General features: G+C 29.6%; 1 protein-coding gene across 2 annotated transcripts; it reads left to right on the top strand.

Annotated features, from left to right (window-relative positions):
• Window positions 1-10,727: 10,727 nt before the first annotated feature.
• Window positions 10,728-17,720, top strand: LOC109803371 (alpha/beta-Hydrolases superfamily protein). Of its 2 annotated transcripts, none has more exons than XM_020364920.3 (10): window positions 10,728-11,076; window positions 11,998-12,087; window positions 12,179-12,276; window positions 12,369-12,418; window positions 12,651-12,746; window positions 12,876-12,965; window positions 15,700-15,792; window positions 16,116-16,211; window positions 17,122-17,187; window positions 17,336-17,720. In XM_020364920.3, exons 1-10 carry the CDS (start codon window positions 10,982-10,984, stop codon window positions 17,495-17,497), a joined length of 936 nt encoding a protein of 311 aa, XP_020220509.1. In that variant the 5' UTR covers window positions 10,728-10,981; the 3' UTR covers window positions 17,498-17,720. The 2 variants fall into 2 exon arrangements, with proteins under 2 accessions (XP_020220509.1, XP_020220503.1); XM_020364914.3 differs by having other exon boundaries at window positions 11,993-12,087.
• Window positions 17,721-18,225: the final 505 nt, after the last annotated feature.

Raw genomic sequence — 18,225 nt, 5'->3', positions numbered from 1 at the left:
GATGAAATAATATAAGATGAGATGAAAGGAGATATTGTGTATAGATGAGAACATGAGATGATAAGATGAATAGATAATGATGTTGAGATGAATAAGAGCTTTTGATGACACTTATGTGCAACTTTTCTAAGATGTATAGGATTTTCTGATGACACTTGATGTGTGGTCTCCTTAAGATGAAAAATAAAAAGATTGTGATGACATTTGATGTGTGGCCTATTTAATAATAAAACTCAAGAATTAAAGTGATGATGCGAATTTTGTTTGAGCTATGGATCATATACATATAAAACTATATTGGAAGTATAAATGTGAATCTATGTCTAGGAGACCCTTTTACAAACATTTAGATTTGAACCTTGGCAGTGATATTAGTTTAGGATCACCGTATGGCCCATGATTGATCCCATGTGGTTGAAATACCCTAGCAAGACTTTATAACATTGACCAGGTTCTAATGGATGTTCACCTTAGTGAGAATGGTGTTAGAAGATACTCATGGTGAAGTGATATTTTGTCAATCATGTGCTCCTAAGCTACCTTACATATCATGGTATTTTGACACAGGCATTGTATGTATACTTGCATTAAATTATCAATGAAGCATGACATGAGATGTATATAATGATGTGTATTATTCTTTTAAATGAGATGTGACTATATTGAAAAAGAAATAGGTTAGACTACAAGAAGGGGAGTTAAATTATGTGTTTGATATTTTTTGAATTTTTTTTTCAAAACTAGTTAGTTTATGAAAACAAAGGCTAGAATTGTCTGTCCAATATTTAAATAGAGAGTAGAGAGAAAGAAACACACAAAGCTTTTTATAATGGTTCACTTTATACCAAGAGCTACATCCAATCCCTTCCTTACTAAATGATTTTCACTATTCAACATTAGAGTAAAATCCAATTATTCTCTACTCTTTAGGCTTTACAAACTTTTAGACTTGGCCTAAGCTTCCCAAGAGAAACACCCCCTAAACACAAGGATTCTAGCTATTTTTTTCTTCTCAATTTTACCTCAACAACTTTTGTCCTAAGGATCCTCTTTCACTTAAATAAGACTTAAATCAATGACTTAGGAAATATTAAGGGCTTACATGAGGACTAGAAGAGGAAGAGGACTTCTTTAAACCCAAAACCCTACTTTCTAACTATATCTTTCAAGAATTTTAGGAAATAAACTTATGAAGTTCATCCTTCTTTTTTTTTTTTTTTTTCCCAATCTCTCTCTTCTCTTCTATCTCTACTCCATTTTATTTTATTTCATTATAACTTCACTCTAGAGTCCTTTCATAACTAATCTCATTCAACCAATTCAAATAATATTAAAATAAAACAATATAATTATACAAAGCACTTATATTGAAAAACAAATAGCTTTACAATATAATTAAATAATATATTTATTGATTTATGAAATAATATAATAACATATAATTTACTTCTATAAATTTTTTAGCCTTTAATATATTATGAATAATGATTTTTAATACTACTTTTACTTTTTAAATCATTATTTTACATTTAACATTATATATATATATATATATATATGGGATCCATTTACTCTAAAAATGAATTTTAGTAGACTTACTCCATTCAATTACTTATGTTCTATATTAAATTTTAAAAATTTAATCATTAAATTAAAAAAATTTAATGTATAAATTAAATTTATAATTTTTTTAAAAAATTTGAAAGTCATATGATACTTTGTTATATAAATTCAAATAAACGTGTATATATATATATATATCCATCAATTTGAATTAATAAAATAAAATATTAAAAAATTTCAATTTTTTAAAAAATATTGTAAATTTAATTTATATATTAATAAATTTTAATTTAATAATTAAATTAGTAAATTTAATGTGAAATATAAGGTATTGAAAATGAAATAATATCAAATCTTATAATTTTCTTATAATATATTACTTTTGTCTTTGAAGACCGAATCATGCTTGTCATATATTAAAAAAACAATTATATTACAACCAATCAAATTAATAAATTGAAATATAAAAAATATTTTATATATATATATATATTAAAAGTACATTATAAACATCTGCGTAAATTATAATATTTTTAAAAAGCACAATATAAAAAGTGAATTAATGAATTAAAAAAATAAGAACATTAATAATAATAAGAATTATTGTTCATAATATATTAAAATTTTTAAATCACTTATAAAAAAAATAATATGTAATTATATTATTTATATAAATTAAAAAAATTATATACTTAAACTTAATTTAATTAATTTAATTTAAAATATTCATTGTTATATTAATTAATTTAATTAATATTATTTATTTTATTAATTATATCAACACTAAACTAACTATAATTAATGGTAAATATGAAAAAAAATGCTAAAAAAATATTAACGATCTAAAAACTATATTATTTTTGTAAAGATTAAAATAAGACAGAGCCTGTTGTAATAATTTAAAATATATTTAAGTAAAAAAAATTATTATATTTTTCAAAAGATTTCTCTATTTTTTTTGTCTATTTTATATAAATTTTGTTTCATATTAATACAACGTAACAGTATTTCTTATGTTAATAAATAATTATTTATTTTAATTAATATTTAACCTTTTATAATTATCATTATATATACTAGCAGAAGAAATATATTTTGTACTTATATTAGTCTAGAAAAACGTGAGTAGTTATTAATTTTTAAAAGAGTGGTTATATATATATATATATATATATATATATATATATATATATATATATATATATATATAAATGGAGGGATCCTTTTATTCTAGGAGCAAGTCTACCTAGACTTACTCTGTTCAATAATTCATGTTCTACATTAAATTTCAACGATCCAACCGTTCAATTTCAAGTTCTTAATACATAGATCAAATTTGTAAATTTTTAAAAAATTTGAAAATCATTTCATACTTCATTTCATTAATTCAAATTGACGGATAATCATAAAATCATTTTATACATTGATTCAAATTAATGAAACGAAGTATCAAATGATTTTCAAATTTTCTAAAAATTTGCAGATTTGATCTATGCATTAAGAACTTGAAATTGAACGGTTAGATTATTGAAATTTGATGTAGAACATGAGTTATTGAACGGAGTAAGTCTAGATAGAGTTACTCCTAGAATAAAAGGATCTCTCCTTATATATATATATATATATATATATATATATATATATATATATATATATGTATATATATATATATAAAAATGAAAATAAGTGTTCAATCTTTTGAAATGCTTGTCCAACTTCGTTGGTTGAGGTACAATAAATAACAATTGGATTATAATTGCATTTAGCAATGACCATAACCATGTTATGGTTAGACCAAGAAGTGTTTCTTATATGAAGTCATAAAAAGATGAGTAGTGCAACAAAGAGTCTTGTTGAAAAATTTAAGGAAGAAGGCATACCAATTGGAAAGTTTGCTACCATTTTCAATAATGGTGAACCAACATTCTCTAACAGAGATTGTTGGAATCATACTAAAAAATTTTGGAGGAAAAATTTAGATGTTGGAAATGCTCAAGTTGTTTTCAATTATTGTAAACGAAAACAGGTTGAAAACTCAAACTTTTTTTTATGCAATTTAATGTGATAATGATTCTCGGATGATCAATTTTTTTTGGGTTGATGGTAGATCAAGATTAGCTTACCAAAAATTTTGGCATGTCATAACTTTTGATACCACATATAAAACTAACAAGTACAATATGTCGTTTGCTCCATTTGTTGAATTGAATAATCATCGTTAGTCAATTTTATTTGGTTGTGTTTTGTTGCAAGATGTGTCAACGAGTTCTTTTATATGGTTGTTTGAAACCTGGCTTGAGGCAATGGATGGTAAAAAACCTATATCTATCATAACTGTTCAAGATTTAGCTATGAATGTTGCCTTAGAAAAAGTATTTCCTGAAAGTTGACACCATCTCTGTTTATGACATATTAGAAAGAAGTTTCCTAAAAAGTTAGCTTATATCTATCACAAAAAATCCATTTTGAAGCAAGAGCTAAAAAATGCATTCATAATGCATCTAATATTCAAAGTTTTGAATGAGAATGGAAGCGTTTAATGAATGAGTATAACTTAGAGGAGAATGAATGGCTTCAAGGGTTATATAAGATTAGAGAGTCTTGGATACCAATTTACAATAGAAGCACCTTTTTTGTTGGGATGAATACAACTCAAAGAAGTGAGAGTATTAATTCATTTTTTTGATTCTTTTGTAAATGCATCAACGACATTGCAAGAATTTGTGCTAAAGCTTGAAAAGGTAGTTGATAGTCGCTTAGAGGTAGAAAGAAAAAAAGATTATGAATCCAGACATAAATCAAGCATCTTGACAACAGGGTCAAAACTTGAGGAACATGGTGCATCTATTTATACAAGAAATATGTTTTCTAAATTTCAAGATGAGCTTGAGAAGATCAACAAATTTACTAAAGAAAAGATCAAAAGGATAGGCCTAGATATGTCTATCAAGTGTCCAACAATTTTGAAGCTCAACATAAGTTCATTGTTGACATAGATTTGACCACAAAGATTACTCATTTTAATTGCCAACTTTATGAATTCCTAGGGATGTTTTGTAGACATATATTGGTAATATTTCAAGCAAAAGGTGTTGTTCAAATTCCTAGTCATTTCATTTTTCAACACTGGACTAAGGATGCTAACAAAGGTATTGATATTAGTTTTACTAGAAATAACTTTGATGGTCAATCTAATACATCAAAGATTTTGAGAAGAATGCATGCACAACAAGAAGAAAACATGTTAATTGATCTTGTTGAAGAATCAAAAAAGATATATAAATTCATTGTTATGGAAATCAATCGTGTTCACACCTTAGCTATGATAATGAAGACTGAATCGTTTACTGATGATAGAGTAACTCCTTTGGAGCCAATCCAAAACAATGAGAACCAAGTTTTCTTAATAAAGTAAGGAAGTGAAATACCACAATTGATTATTAGAGACCTATACGTATCACAAATAAAAGGGAGAAAAAAGGATGGAGAGAAAATAACTCAAAGTTGTAGACTTAAAAGTGGGCTAGAAGTATCACTTAATAAATCCTTAGTCAAAAGGAAAGCATGCCATGAGTGTGGGGAGAACGACCACAATAGTAGAACTTGCAAGAAAAAAAAATAGACAAGGTTAATATTTATGTAATGATTTTCATGTTTTGAATTATTTTCATTGTTTTCTATTTAAATATATTATTATAGTGACTAACTAATGTGCAATTCTATCTTTGCAGTTTTTTTGCAATGATTTGACTCATGATGACAAATTTGGAGTCATTTGAGCTAATAATTTACCCTATATTTTGCTACTTTGATTTATGTTTTCTTTTTATAGCTTTTGTTATACTCATGGAATAAACTTTGTTGACTCTACTATGAGTCTTGACAATTAAATTTTGTAGTTGGATTTGATTTATCATTACTAATTGTAAGCTTGTGGGTGTACTTGGTATGAAATTCGATTTTGCTATGGAAAATTTCCTGTCATGGTGATATTATTAGATTTAAGTTGATGTTATCTGGTAATCCTATGACATGTAATCTTTTGTCGTAAATAATTTAGCACGCATTCGCTTTTTTCAATTTGTAAAACTCATGTGATAATCATATAATTGTAACTTGTGTTGTTGTAAATCTGCTCACATACAGTACTTGTGTTAACTATTGATACCTTGACTTGCTTAATTAATGATAATTTGAATAGTGAATTGAAATGTTGCACCTTTCACACTACAAAAATGAACATGTTTAGTCCTATAAATTGCAACATCCACCTCCTTTCCACACAACCAAAATGAAAATTAAACTATAACGTAAGTATTTCTTTTTTTTAAAACACACTAACAAGTACCACATAGCTTGCCCCTATCAAATTAATGCATGATAGGGCTAACAAATAAATAAATTAAGACACTAATAAATAAACTATAAAATGCTAACGAAATTTCTAATGTTAAATATTACCAACAACTAGCTAGTGTCACAAATAAATAATAAATCATTAAAATAATTACTATTAATGATATACAATACTAATATTAAATAATAAATTATGAAATGATAAAGAAATTTCTAACGTTAATTATTAACTAAGTAATAATTTATAATATACTAATATTATAAAAAACAAAGTCAAAAATCATTTCTTCCTTTTGGTGTTACAAGAAAAGGCTTTATTGTGAATCATTTTGGCAAACAATTGATACTCAGATAATAGGGCATCAGTAGCGCAAATTGCAGCTTATTGTGAACTATCTTTAAAAATTATGCAGTCATATTCCTTCATTGTAATTTTACAAAGTTTCTGAGTTTGTCCAATGCGGATGACATAAGAAAAAGGAAAAATGTGATTGAGAATATGTGGAAAGAAGTAGGTGAGATTTCATGTAGCAAGTAAAATGGGAATAAATATCATACAAACAATTGTTTTCCCTTTTTCTTTTTCGTTTTGCAAATCATATACCATATGAACTAGAATCAATATCGAAGGGGAAATAAAGAAGTATAAAGGAAGCGAGACGATCCAACAAGTAACTTTACAAGAAAAGCTCTCACGTAAGTCTTTTTAGTAACTTATGAGAAGCTCTCACGTGACCCTTTTTAGTAACTCATTATGAGCCATTAGATTTAAATAAAATAAAGGGTAAGGATGTGGAGTAATTCTAAAGAGTTACTCCCAGAGTAAATGGATCCCTTCTCTATGAGAAGGGATCCGTTTACTCCAGGAGTAAGTCTACCTAGACTTATTCTGTTCAATAACTGATGTTTTACATCAAATTTTAACGATCCAACCGTTGAAATTAAAGTTCTTAATACATAGATCAAGTTTGCAAATTTTAAAAAATTTAAAAATCATTTGATACTTCGTTTCATTAATTCAAATCAATGTATAAAATAATTTTATGATTATCCATCAATTTGAATTAATGAAATGAAGTATAAAATAGTTTTCAAATTTGCATATTTGATCTATGCATTAAGAACTATAAATTCAACGGTTGGATCGTTGAAATTTGATGTAGAACATGAGTTATTAAACAGAATAAGTCTAGGTAGACTTACTCCTAAAGTAAATAGATTTCTCCTTATATATATATTGTTCCTATTTTATCTTTAAATAAAAATTAATGAAAAAAATAAAAATACAAGATAAGAATATAATTATCTTTGAAAATATGAGTATTTCATTTATATATTGTTATATATATAAATATTTATTTTTTATTCAAAATATGATAAAAATTTATATAATAAATAAGACTAAATTAATTACTTAGTAACATTAAATAAGATTATAAGAAGATTAATTTGGATAAAGAAAAAAAAAGACAACAATAGAAGAAGAAAAAATTAAGTTCCAAAATAAAACATGCATCAATATAAGAAGTTATATTTATTTTAATATGGGAGCGGTTCCTCTCCCATTTGTTTATTTATTTATTTTAAAATATATAAATTTTGAAGTGGGGAACTGTATCGTCGTTAAGTAAGCAATATTGTATAACACGATTGTGCCACATAAGCATTTTAGCTTAGTAGTTATTTTACCTTTTATCCTAAACTTGGCTACTTTACAATTTTTATCCTTAACCCATCATTTTTCGTGAGATATGCGATCTACCTCCTCCTATGGTTGGAGTAATAGTATAGCTCTCACCAAAATTAATCCTTTGATATTGCTTTATAATCTTTTCATTGATGGAGTATTTGATAAGGTTTGAAAACTCTCAATGTTATATTTTATTATGTCAATCATATAATAAATTACATTGATTTTTCATCACACATAAAGAAAATCAACTTTAAATAAGTAATGATTTAGCGCTTCAAGTGTCTCTGGGCTTGCTTTGAGGGATAGAAACTCACTCTAAGCATTTAGAATTTGCTTGGAGTGAACCTAGATAGAGAACACTCTTGCGAACCTTGATCTGGTCGTTTCAAATGAGTCAACCATCACTCTAAGTGAGATTCTCTTAAAGCGTTAAAGAATTCACTCAAAGTGAGTGCAGTCAAAGACTACCTTTGCAACACTTTATCACCTCGTTCTAAGTGAGTAAGTTCTTACCTTAAACCATTGTATCTTGCTTTGAGCAATCTTAATTCGCTCAGAGTGAGTCAAGTTAGAGAACACACCTGACTTGACCAAACCTACTTGCTCTAAGCGAACACATCTACACTCTAAGCAAGTAAACCTAGAAAACATGCATGAATTCAAAAATGAACATAATAGTCAAAGAACAACCTAATCACTCCAAAAATCCACTCATCCAACTATAAGATTCATACTTGAAACTCAAAAATAGTCATCTACTATCATCATAACACTCAAAATTTTCATAAAATGCAACATGCAACCATCAAATGTATCAAGATCATCAATTTTTTCTCGAGCCATTCAAGGGATTACCAGAATCCCAATTTCAACATGCAACCCACTCTGAAATGAATCCACACAAATACAAATCTTAAAGATTCTAACAACATTCAATTCATAAATCATTCAATAACTCAACAACTAAATTACAATCAAGAATTCCAACTTCCTTTACCTCTATAATTCAAGAATCTATAGGGAAGAGGAAGAAGAGGCTCCACGAAATTTCCACCCTAAGCCTTGGAATAGATTTTTAACACTCCAAGTTTCAATTCTCGTTTAAGAATATGAGAAGAAGAAATGAAGGTTTCAAAATCCTCAGAGCTCCTATCACTACTCTTTCTCTAACTCCTCTAAAGAAATGAACTTATGAAGTCTATTTCTAAAGTAAGGCCTTAAATACCTTTCTCCTACATGTCCAAGTTGACCTCTGTTCAAAGAAACTCCCAAAACTATCTAAACTCATAAAGAGTCCTCAGATTCTAGAATTTCTCAACACTCAACAACAACTCAATACAACAACATATAATAATTAAAACAACTACAACACTCTACGACTTACAATATTACAATACTTTCCAACAACAAGAATTTTCATTGACCTAAATCTCTTGGTCAACTTTGACCTTAAACAACTCTAAACAACTTAAATTATAAGAATTCCTTAACTTTTAAAGCTCACAAATAACGTATAACACAATGCAACAAATTAAAACATCACAAAGCATCAAACAACTCATAACATGCATACATTATTACATACATTTATTTACCTATGAGTGTAAACAAATATGAGTAACTCGTGAGTCTGAACTAACCCAAACCAACTCAATAAATTTGAATTAGATTATTTTTAGTGTTTAAGTCAGACGTGGTTCAACTTGATCAAAATTCGACACTATATGAGCTAGGTAACAAATTTTTAATTTTTTGAGCCATGATCCAACTTGATCTAGTCATATATAATAATAATAATAATAATAATAATAATAATAATAATAATAATAATAATAATAATAATAATAATAATAATAATAGTAATAATAAGTAAGTGTAACCATCTGCGCATGATAATACTCTTTATCACTTTTGTTCAATAACAAATTTTGTGTTTTTAGATTGATAATATTATAACAATGCAATATATTTATTTTAAATTTTATTTTGTATTAATGTTGATTGTTTGAGCTAATAATAATGTAGTAAATCAACAAATTTACTTTGCGATTTAGTCCGTATCATTATTTATTTTATAAGTTGATAACATTACATTTGAAATAATATATCAAATGATTTATATCTATTATGAAATATTTAATTTTTTTACAAATAAATAAATAAATTTAATCATGTTGATCTGATTAATTTAACGTAATTTAATTCATTCGTGATTGAGTAGAGTTGAGTTAGATTTAAAAAAAAAATGCACAAACTTAATCCAATCAAACTTGTTAAATTTTAATTGAATGAAAAAACATGTTCATCTAAATTCAACTCAACTTAACTTCCTTACATCCCTATTTTTTACCCATACAACTCAAATATTACTATCTAAAGAGAGTCCTAATAATTAAAACTCAACCATTGGATTATTTAAATAACTATGATTGTGTATCATTTTATTTATTTATTTAATGTTTTTAAACTATAATAATTCTTCCTCTCCTAAACATTTTTTACATTTAATTTTGTTTATGTTTGGATTCGTGTCATTGATCAACATTTTAATGAATTTGATGGAAAAACAAGAAATAATAACTTCTTGTTTTCACGTTTTTTTACGCGAGTTAAGTGTTGTGGACGTAAAACCAAATACACACTTTGTTATCTTGATTTTTTCACGTTATTTTTTTTTTCCATGACTGTGAAATATACTTTACACAAACTTTTCCACAAGAGTAAACGTGTTGTGACTTGTGATCAAGACATTGTTTGGTGTCAAGAGTGTTGGAATTAGTTTGAGAAAAGGAAAAAAAAATTACTGTCACTGAGAACGGGGAATATTAGAAACTCTAAACCTTTACTATGTTAAGAAATATTAAAAAAAAAATTAAGGACATAAACTAAAAAAAATAAAAAAAATAAAAAAAAAATAATTTAAGTTATAGAGATTAAAAATGTCAATTTTTAACTATAAAAATTGAAAATAAACATTAATTATATTATTTTAGAATTAAAAGAAACAGTTGTTTGTTATTTGTTTTATTTTTTTTAATTATTTTCTATTATCTTTAATGTTAAAAAGGAAGTGTGTTATTGGGCTGTGGATACTCCAGTGACCGAAAAAAAAAAAAAAAAGTGTGTTAAGGTTACGCGAGCAAACTAGCGTGAAGTTGGTGCTGCAACTGATGATGAATATTGGGTGGCGGTTACTTGGAAGAACACAAGACTGACATACATGCCACGTAACACGTTCACCTAAGCCTCTCCCTCTGTGCTTTCAATTTCAGTGTTTTGCGATGCTATTGCTATTACCTCCTCACTTAGCTTCCCAAACGCGCTTGCGTTTTCCCTCCACCTTCAAACTCAAGGCTCTGTCCCAGGCTGATGACTTCCCTTCATTTCTTCCCAACCAAGTCCACACAATCAAAGACCCTTTTGCTCGAAACCTTGCCATGCGGATTCAGAGACTACCCGTTTCTGTAACTTCTACATTTTATCAATTTTTGCTTCCTACTTATTTACTTGCATAATGTTATGCGTGTATGTGTCGTTCTTGTTTCCAATAGTTCATATCATTTTTTTAATTTAGTTTAATTTCTTAAGAAACCCAAATAGAGTTCGAGTTATATCCATAATTCACTTTCTTAGATGATATATAAGGGGACAACAATCCTCATTTTATAAGTCAATGATATATAAGTACGCAATAATATTCACCTTCCAAGTCGATTTTATAAAATTGAGTTACTTTCTTAAGTAATCCATCGGGTTTTAGTGGACTTGCAGCACTCTGGAAATGCACAGGAATTTCTGTGTTTCTTTATGTGCTGGTGTCATTTTTATGTTGTAGTCAGATGCATTATGCTAATATGTTGATTGTTGAGTTATCCATTCTTCTCAAGTATTTTCCTATCAAGTTCCTTACATGCTACCCATTGTATTGTGGTCCTTTAGACTGTTGTTTCTGTTTCCCTCTCAATCCCAACTCTTAAATTGAATAGCAGCAGTGATTTTTCTAAATAACTGTTTTTGTGGGTTCTTAAAACATAAGTCTCCCAATTCCAAGTTCTTAACCAAACTAAGAGGGTTTTATGTTTCTACTTTCTAGATTATTTCTTGTAACCAGTTCTAACTTCTTAAGCCTGCAGAATTAGACGACTTTTCGCTTCCTAACACATAGGAACTTTCTTTATGTTCTCTTCCTTTGAAATATAGCTTATCTTCCAAATTTCCAAGAGAAGCAAAATAGTTTGGCAAGTTTTTTGAGTTCTTTGCTAACATTGTTGATCCTGAATGGGGTGATCATGGTCACTTCATGGTGCTATGTGTGAGCCCACTCCGTAATAATTTTTTATTGTTCGTAAATTATTGATTTATTCCATATTTCCTGATCAGGTTAGGTTCTCTGAAAATCCTATCATGAGTAGTTGTGTGAAGCCATTGATGCAGAACAATGCAAATCCAGTTGTTCTTCTACATGGTTTTGACAGGTACTCAAAACATGCAAGGGACAGAGTTAGTTTGTACATTTTTATGTTCAAGTTACCTATGGATTTCATTTCACTCCTTCTCATTGTTCAGCTCATGTTTAGAATGGAGATACACATATCCATTGCTTGAGGAAGCTGGTTTTGAGACATGGGCCATTGACATTCTTGGTTGGGGTTTCTCTGATCTAGGTTTGCTTTATTACTTTTCCTATGTTATTTTCATTCTTTTTCTTCTTCACTTTAGTCATGCATTCTTCAGTTTTTCTTCTTGTATTCATCAGAAAAACTTCCTCCATGTGATGTGGTATCAAAGCGTGATCACTTTTATCAGGTACTTAGGTGTTAATTTATGCATCTCTTGGATCCTGGGTTTTGCAATGATATTTTTGATAGCTTTGTCGCCAGTTTGGCCATTATAAAGTTATATATAATTCTAAAGAGTATAATTGTTAAATTGTTTTTATTTTTTTCAAACTTTATGATTTGGAGTAAGAAATCATTATAATATAGGCTTTTCTAATTGTTTCTCTATGTGTTGAGGATGAATTGGATTTACCTACCAGTTTTGGAAGTCCTACATCAAAAGGCCAATGATATTGGTTGGTCCAAGCCTCGGCTCTGCAGTTGCCATTGACTTTGCGGTCAATTATCCTGAAGCTGTACGTGCTATCCAATAATTTAACTGCTGAATATTTAACCTACTTTGTGAGGATTTTTTTTTATTAAAAAACAATTATATCAAGTGATTCTGTTGTGATCTGGTCAGTGATACACAGTTCATTTTTCAGGTGGAAAAGCTTGTTTTGATTGATGCTAGTGTTTATGCAGAAGGAACAGGAAATCTAGCAACCTTACCTAGAGCAGCAGCATATGCTGGGGTGAGTATATCTCCAACTTAATAAAGCCTTAGGCCATAGCCATATGTCACTAGCAATTGTCTAGAATATCATGTCTTATCCATACCAATGTTCTCTAGCCGAAGTTCATGTGTATATTTAATCACCTAGAACATTATTTCATATTCTGTCTATAGAAATTTATTTGAAATAATTTGTTTTACCCTCCTAAACTGAAATTCAATTTATTTTTGGTTCTCCATATTACGTTCAAGTAGCTAGATCATTAGGGCATTTTGTTTGGAAATGTGTTCTCTCTTTTTCTTAGACATCAGTTACACATGTTCTGCCATTTTGTAACTTGTAAGTCAATATCATATAATGAATTGAGCTTGGATGGCTCATAGCCTCTTGGAACAAGCCATTACTTATTTTGACCTAAGACAAAGAGCTGTTGCCTTTATTTCAAATTGACACGTACTGAAATTATAATAAAACTCAAGGGGGAACTCTCTTTCTATGAGTAAACAAGAAAATTAACAATCATAGTTGAATTGAAAGATTCTTCCCTCCCTAGCCTAAACCACGAAACCCTCTAAAAAATTGTTAGTCTCTGCTCTTTTCCTCCCTCCGAATTCTTTACTCTGTCTCATCATTGTAGAATTTTCCTTTCCATTTCCCTGCTGCCACTAATACAATTTGTTACACTCTCCCTCCACTACTTCCTCCTATGCTACACATGTATATTAAATCCCCCTTGCTGGGCAATGTATTCTCCTTTTTTGAGAATTTTGTCCATTGCAAGAAAGGCATGTGGATGTCTTGCATAGCATCCATCAATTATCCAATATTAGCTTCTACCATTTCCACCTTTGCTTCCAAAACTCAGTCTGACACCTTCAGTGGCATGGAGGATGACTCGTTAATGCTGGTGATGAACTGAAGTTCCCCCTTCTTTTGATCTAGCAAGTCAGACCAAAGTTTTTTTTTTTTTTTTTTTTATACCCAAACCGGAAATATGTAACAGTATTTTGATTCAAAAGGGATAATATGTTGCAGCCACTTGATACAGCTAAAATCCACCTAATTTTCCATCTCTCTCAATTTAAGAAGGCATTGGGACATTGAGGAGGCAACTATACCCAATGGCTTTGGCATTGATGATCCAGTCCCTATTGATCAAGAAGCTTCACATGTGACAGAAGCGTGGAAACACAAGTAACTGAATGGAAATCTAAGCCAATAAAGGAGGTAACTTGGGAAGATGCTGACAGTATCTTCAATCTTCTTTCTGCCTTGAGGATTAAGTAGTTGTTTTGGTGGATGGTATTGATGGTACATACTAATACTATAGACACACAGAAGGTGGGCCCTAGCAGTTTACACCCATAGGCCTAGCACAAAAACTTAGCTTAATTGTAATTAAAAGAGACATGAGTAATTGGAGGAAAGTTAGTTACAGAGGGAAAAAGATATAAATATGAAATAAAAAGATATTTATGCACACACAAGTTTGTGCATGCGCAGAAGTGTGGGGGAGGGTTAGGACATTTTTTTTTATCAGCTTCTTAGCTCATAGTCTGGCAGGGAACAAGCATTGCTCTTATGTAAATGTAAGACTTTTATATCTACAATCAATACAGATCTCTCTTTTACTAGATTGGAACTGATTCATATCATAATGCGTACACTGTTCATTGATTCTATTTCTACATCCTCTCAAGTTGGGGTATATTGTATGACCCAAGCTTGCTACAATTACAAATATGATTTTGACGACTTCATAGAGCTTTTGTGAATAACACATGAAATTAATTCTTAGAAAGTGAGTTATGAGCCTAACTCAATTTTACAAAACCAATTTATAAGATGAAGATTGTTTTTCACTTATATGTTATATTTTGACCAATCACTAGTCAATTTGGGATCTCCAACATTAATCTTTAAAATTGGCCAAATTGGTAACAATGCGTCCATATATGATTTTTTCTCAGATGAGGTGGTGGGGGTCTGCTTTTATATGTTTTATTTGCTAATGAAAAACTGAATTTGATGAAATATATAAAGCAGAATGATTGTCACTGTTGAAACATATTTGACATGTGATAAATGGGCATTTGACAAGTGCTATTTGTGTATCACATGCACAAAATATTTCCATGTAATTTTGTTTCCCTTTTAATTTTTGTAGTTATATTAACAAGATTATTTCCTTAGAATTAGTATATATATGTAATTCCCCTGTACACTGTTAATTAGAAAATATAATATTCACCTTTTCTAATATTTCAAGGGTCAGTTGGTAGCTGCTTCACCCTGTACAATGAAGCAAATGTTTTATCAAAACATGTTCCATGTTGTTAATGCCATGCCTCAATATTCTGTTTCTATGCTTGTACTTGCAATGACATCTTCCTTCTTGCTTTTCTACAATATCAGGTTGCCTTCAATTAGCACACAATAACCCGTGGTTGATCATATAACTAAAACAGAACCAGCCCAAGTTGCATATGTAAAATCCACAATCTAAGAATGACCTTGGTCTTAAAAGAGAAGTCCCTGTTCTGATATGTTCGTTTGATGTATCCAAGTATTCATAGAGAATGGCCTAATGCAGCTAATGATTATCTTGCATTTGCCTCTGTAGCGTCTCCAGCTTATTTGAATTGCCTTTCCAACCATGGTTTATGGATGAACGTTATATTTTAGCTTATATGTATTGGTTTGTTTTGAATGGTGCAAGTTGTGCTCACCACTGGCTCTATTTTGGAATCAGGTATATGTATTGAAGAGCATACCATTACGCTTATATGCTAACTATTTGAGCTTCACTAGCATATCTTTCAGTACCAGCCTTGATTGGACTAATGTGAGTTGCCAAATCCTAACATTATCAATTTAGATAAGGGGCTGTACATATTTGGTATTTATTTTAAGTCCATAATGCACCACTTGGCACATGCACACTTCAACACCTCAGCATCACAAGCTGAAGCATATTATTGTTTATAGGACAGCTCATAGTCCAGATATAATATATTTATTAGGACTTAGGAGTATTATATGGGGTTTATTAGATATAATTTTATCAGCCATATATGGTACATCACACTAAATGGCACTCATACACTGTCATCTTTAGATGTTGCTGAATGAAGTTAGTTAACATGGTCTTCATATAATCTTATATAGGTGGGTCGCTTGCATTGTTTATTACCTTGGTGGGAGGATGCTACAATTGATTTTATGACTAGTGGTGGTTATAATGTTGCCTCTCAGATAACAAAGGTATTTGAAGCTTTACAAGTTGGCAATTGTTGTATTCATTATAGTCTATTTTTAAGGCATCTGGACTATAGATAACCTTTGGAGTGAGTACTTAGAAATAAGCATATACATTTTTTTAATTCCTTAAGATACTGTGTTCCTATGATATTCTCTGCTCCCTATCCCTTCCAAACCACTATTATCTCCACTTCTACAAATTTGCTGATTGTAAAATTCTTTTTATCTCATGAATTCATCATTCACTGGTCATCTTTGCTGTAGAAATTATACATGATCAATGGCATTTTTTTTTTGTCTTTGATTTCGTTGATATTTAGTTTCACATTGAATTCTATTATCTCCCAGATTGAATCAATTATACCAACTTTACACTTTTGTTCTTCCTAAGTTTCAAAAAAGAATGTTTAAGGTGTACATGTAGCCACACAACTGGAAAAAATTGTTAGCGGGCAAAAAATATCACAAATTACAAAACTCCAAATTTGATACTTCGAGCTAAATATTAGCAGGGTTGAATTTTTGGTTTAACTATAAATATTAAGAGACTTTTTGTTTTTTTCGGGGGAGACTGCCCCTGTATCATTAACCTTGTTCCGTCCCTTTGTACATGACTATAATTTCAGATTTTCATTTACAGTTCTATCTTACTAGGAAAATTCTTATTGTATAATTTTACGATTATACACTTTTTTCAGTAGTTTTTACTAAAAAACTATTAGATAATGAACAGTTAATCATATTCAATTTGGAGACTGTTGGATGAAATGCATACACTAGATCCCTTGGAAGGTTGTTAGGACTTGTCAGTTTATTTTGTGTGTTTTCTCTGTTAATGATGATTGATGCATTTTTGAACTCGTGCTTGGTAAACACCTGACCAAGATGTTTTGATATTGAATTTGTTTTACAGGTAAAGCAGAAAACTCTCATCATTTGGGGGGAAAATGACCGCATAATCAGCAATAAGCTTGCAGTGGTTAGTTAATGCACAGCACTCCACTTCCCTATGACACACAAAAGATGTTACACAGCACTCCACTCTAATTTTATTCCAATTGATTTGACTTCTATATTGTCTGCTAATACTATGACTGCAGTTGACTTGTGAACTTTTACTCTTTCAGCGGCTGCATTGTGAATTACCTGATGCCATTGTACGCCAAATACCTGATTGTGGTCACATTCCTCATGTTGAAAGACCAGATTCTGTTGTCAAATTAATTGTTGAATTTGTTCAGAGAAAAACCAAGACAGAAAATCAAAATCAGTGTGTTTCACAAGTATGACAAGGAAGCATGCCGTGTCTGTGTCGTAGTTGTGTTGGACACGTATCCATCTTAGACACTTCAAATTTTCCTAGTAGAATTTTATATTTTTTTTACTTTTATTTTTCTCAACTTTACTCCAATTCAAAATATAAATCACAAAAATAAATATACTATAGCCTTTTATTATGTCTACAGTGATTCATGTTCACTTTTATAACATCAATTCTCTCTTTTGATTTAAGATTTGTGTTTATGTTAATAGTATAGAGTAGGGTAGCCTAATATAGTTGAATGGTAAGCCTTTGTCATGCAAGTATTGTTCAATTCTTTTGAATGTTGATGAGTTATACTCGTTGACCCCAAAATACTAAAACACGCCATATTGAAGAATATCAACTTTCAATGCATTAATGTTTAGAGATAATTCATATTCTGGAATATCAATTTCAATGCTTACGTATTGTTAAGAGATAATTCTTATTAGTTGTTTCATCAAGATTTTGTTGAGAATGACACTCCATTTTTTATGTCATTAATTTGGATGAAACGACCTCCCCATGAAAGCAATCGGTCATTTAAAATGTTTGTGACGGTGGCAACTGGCAACATGATTATTGATTGGTAAGATAGCAAAATGTACAAATTGCTGTGAGTTAGGCTTGTCTCGTCTACCTTTAGTTAAATTATTCTCTGGCTTGTTGTACAAATAAGTTACATAGTCTCAAACAGGTTGGAAATTCGAAGGA

Source organism: Cajanus cajan, chromosome 3 (genome assembly GCF_000230855.2).
Source record: "Cajanus cajan strain Asha chromosome 3, NIPB_CcT2T_4, whole genome shotgun sequence".
NCBI lineage: Eukaryota > Viridiplantae > Streptophyta > Magnoliopsida > Fabales > Fabaceae > Cajanus > Cajanus cajan.
This window is presented reverse-complemented; position numbering and strand designations above follow the sequence as displayed.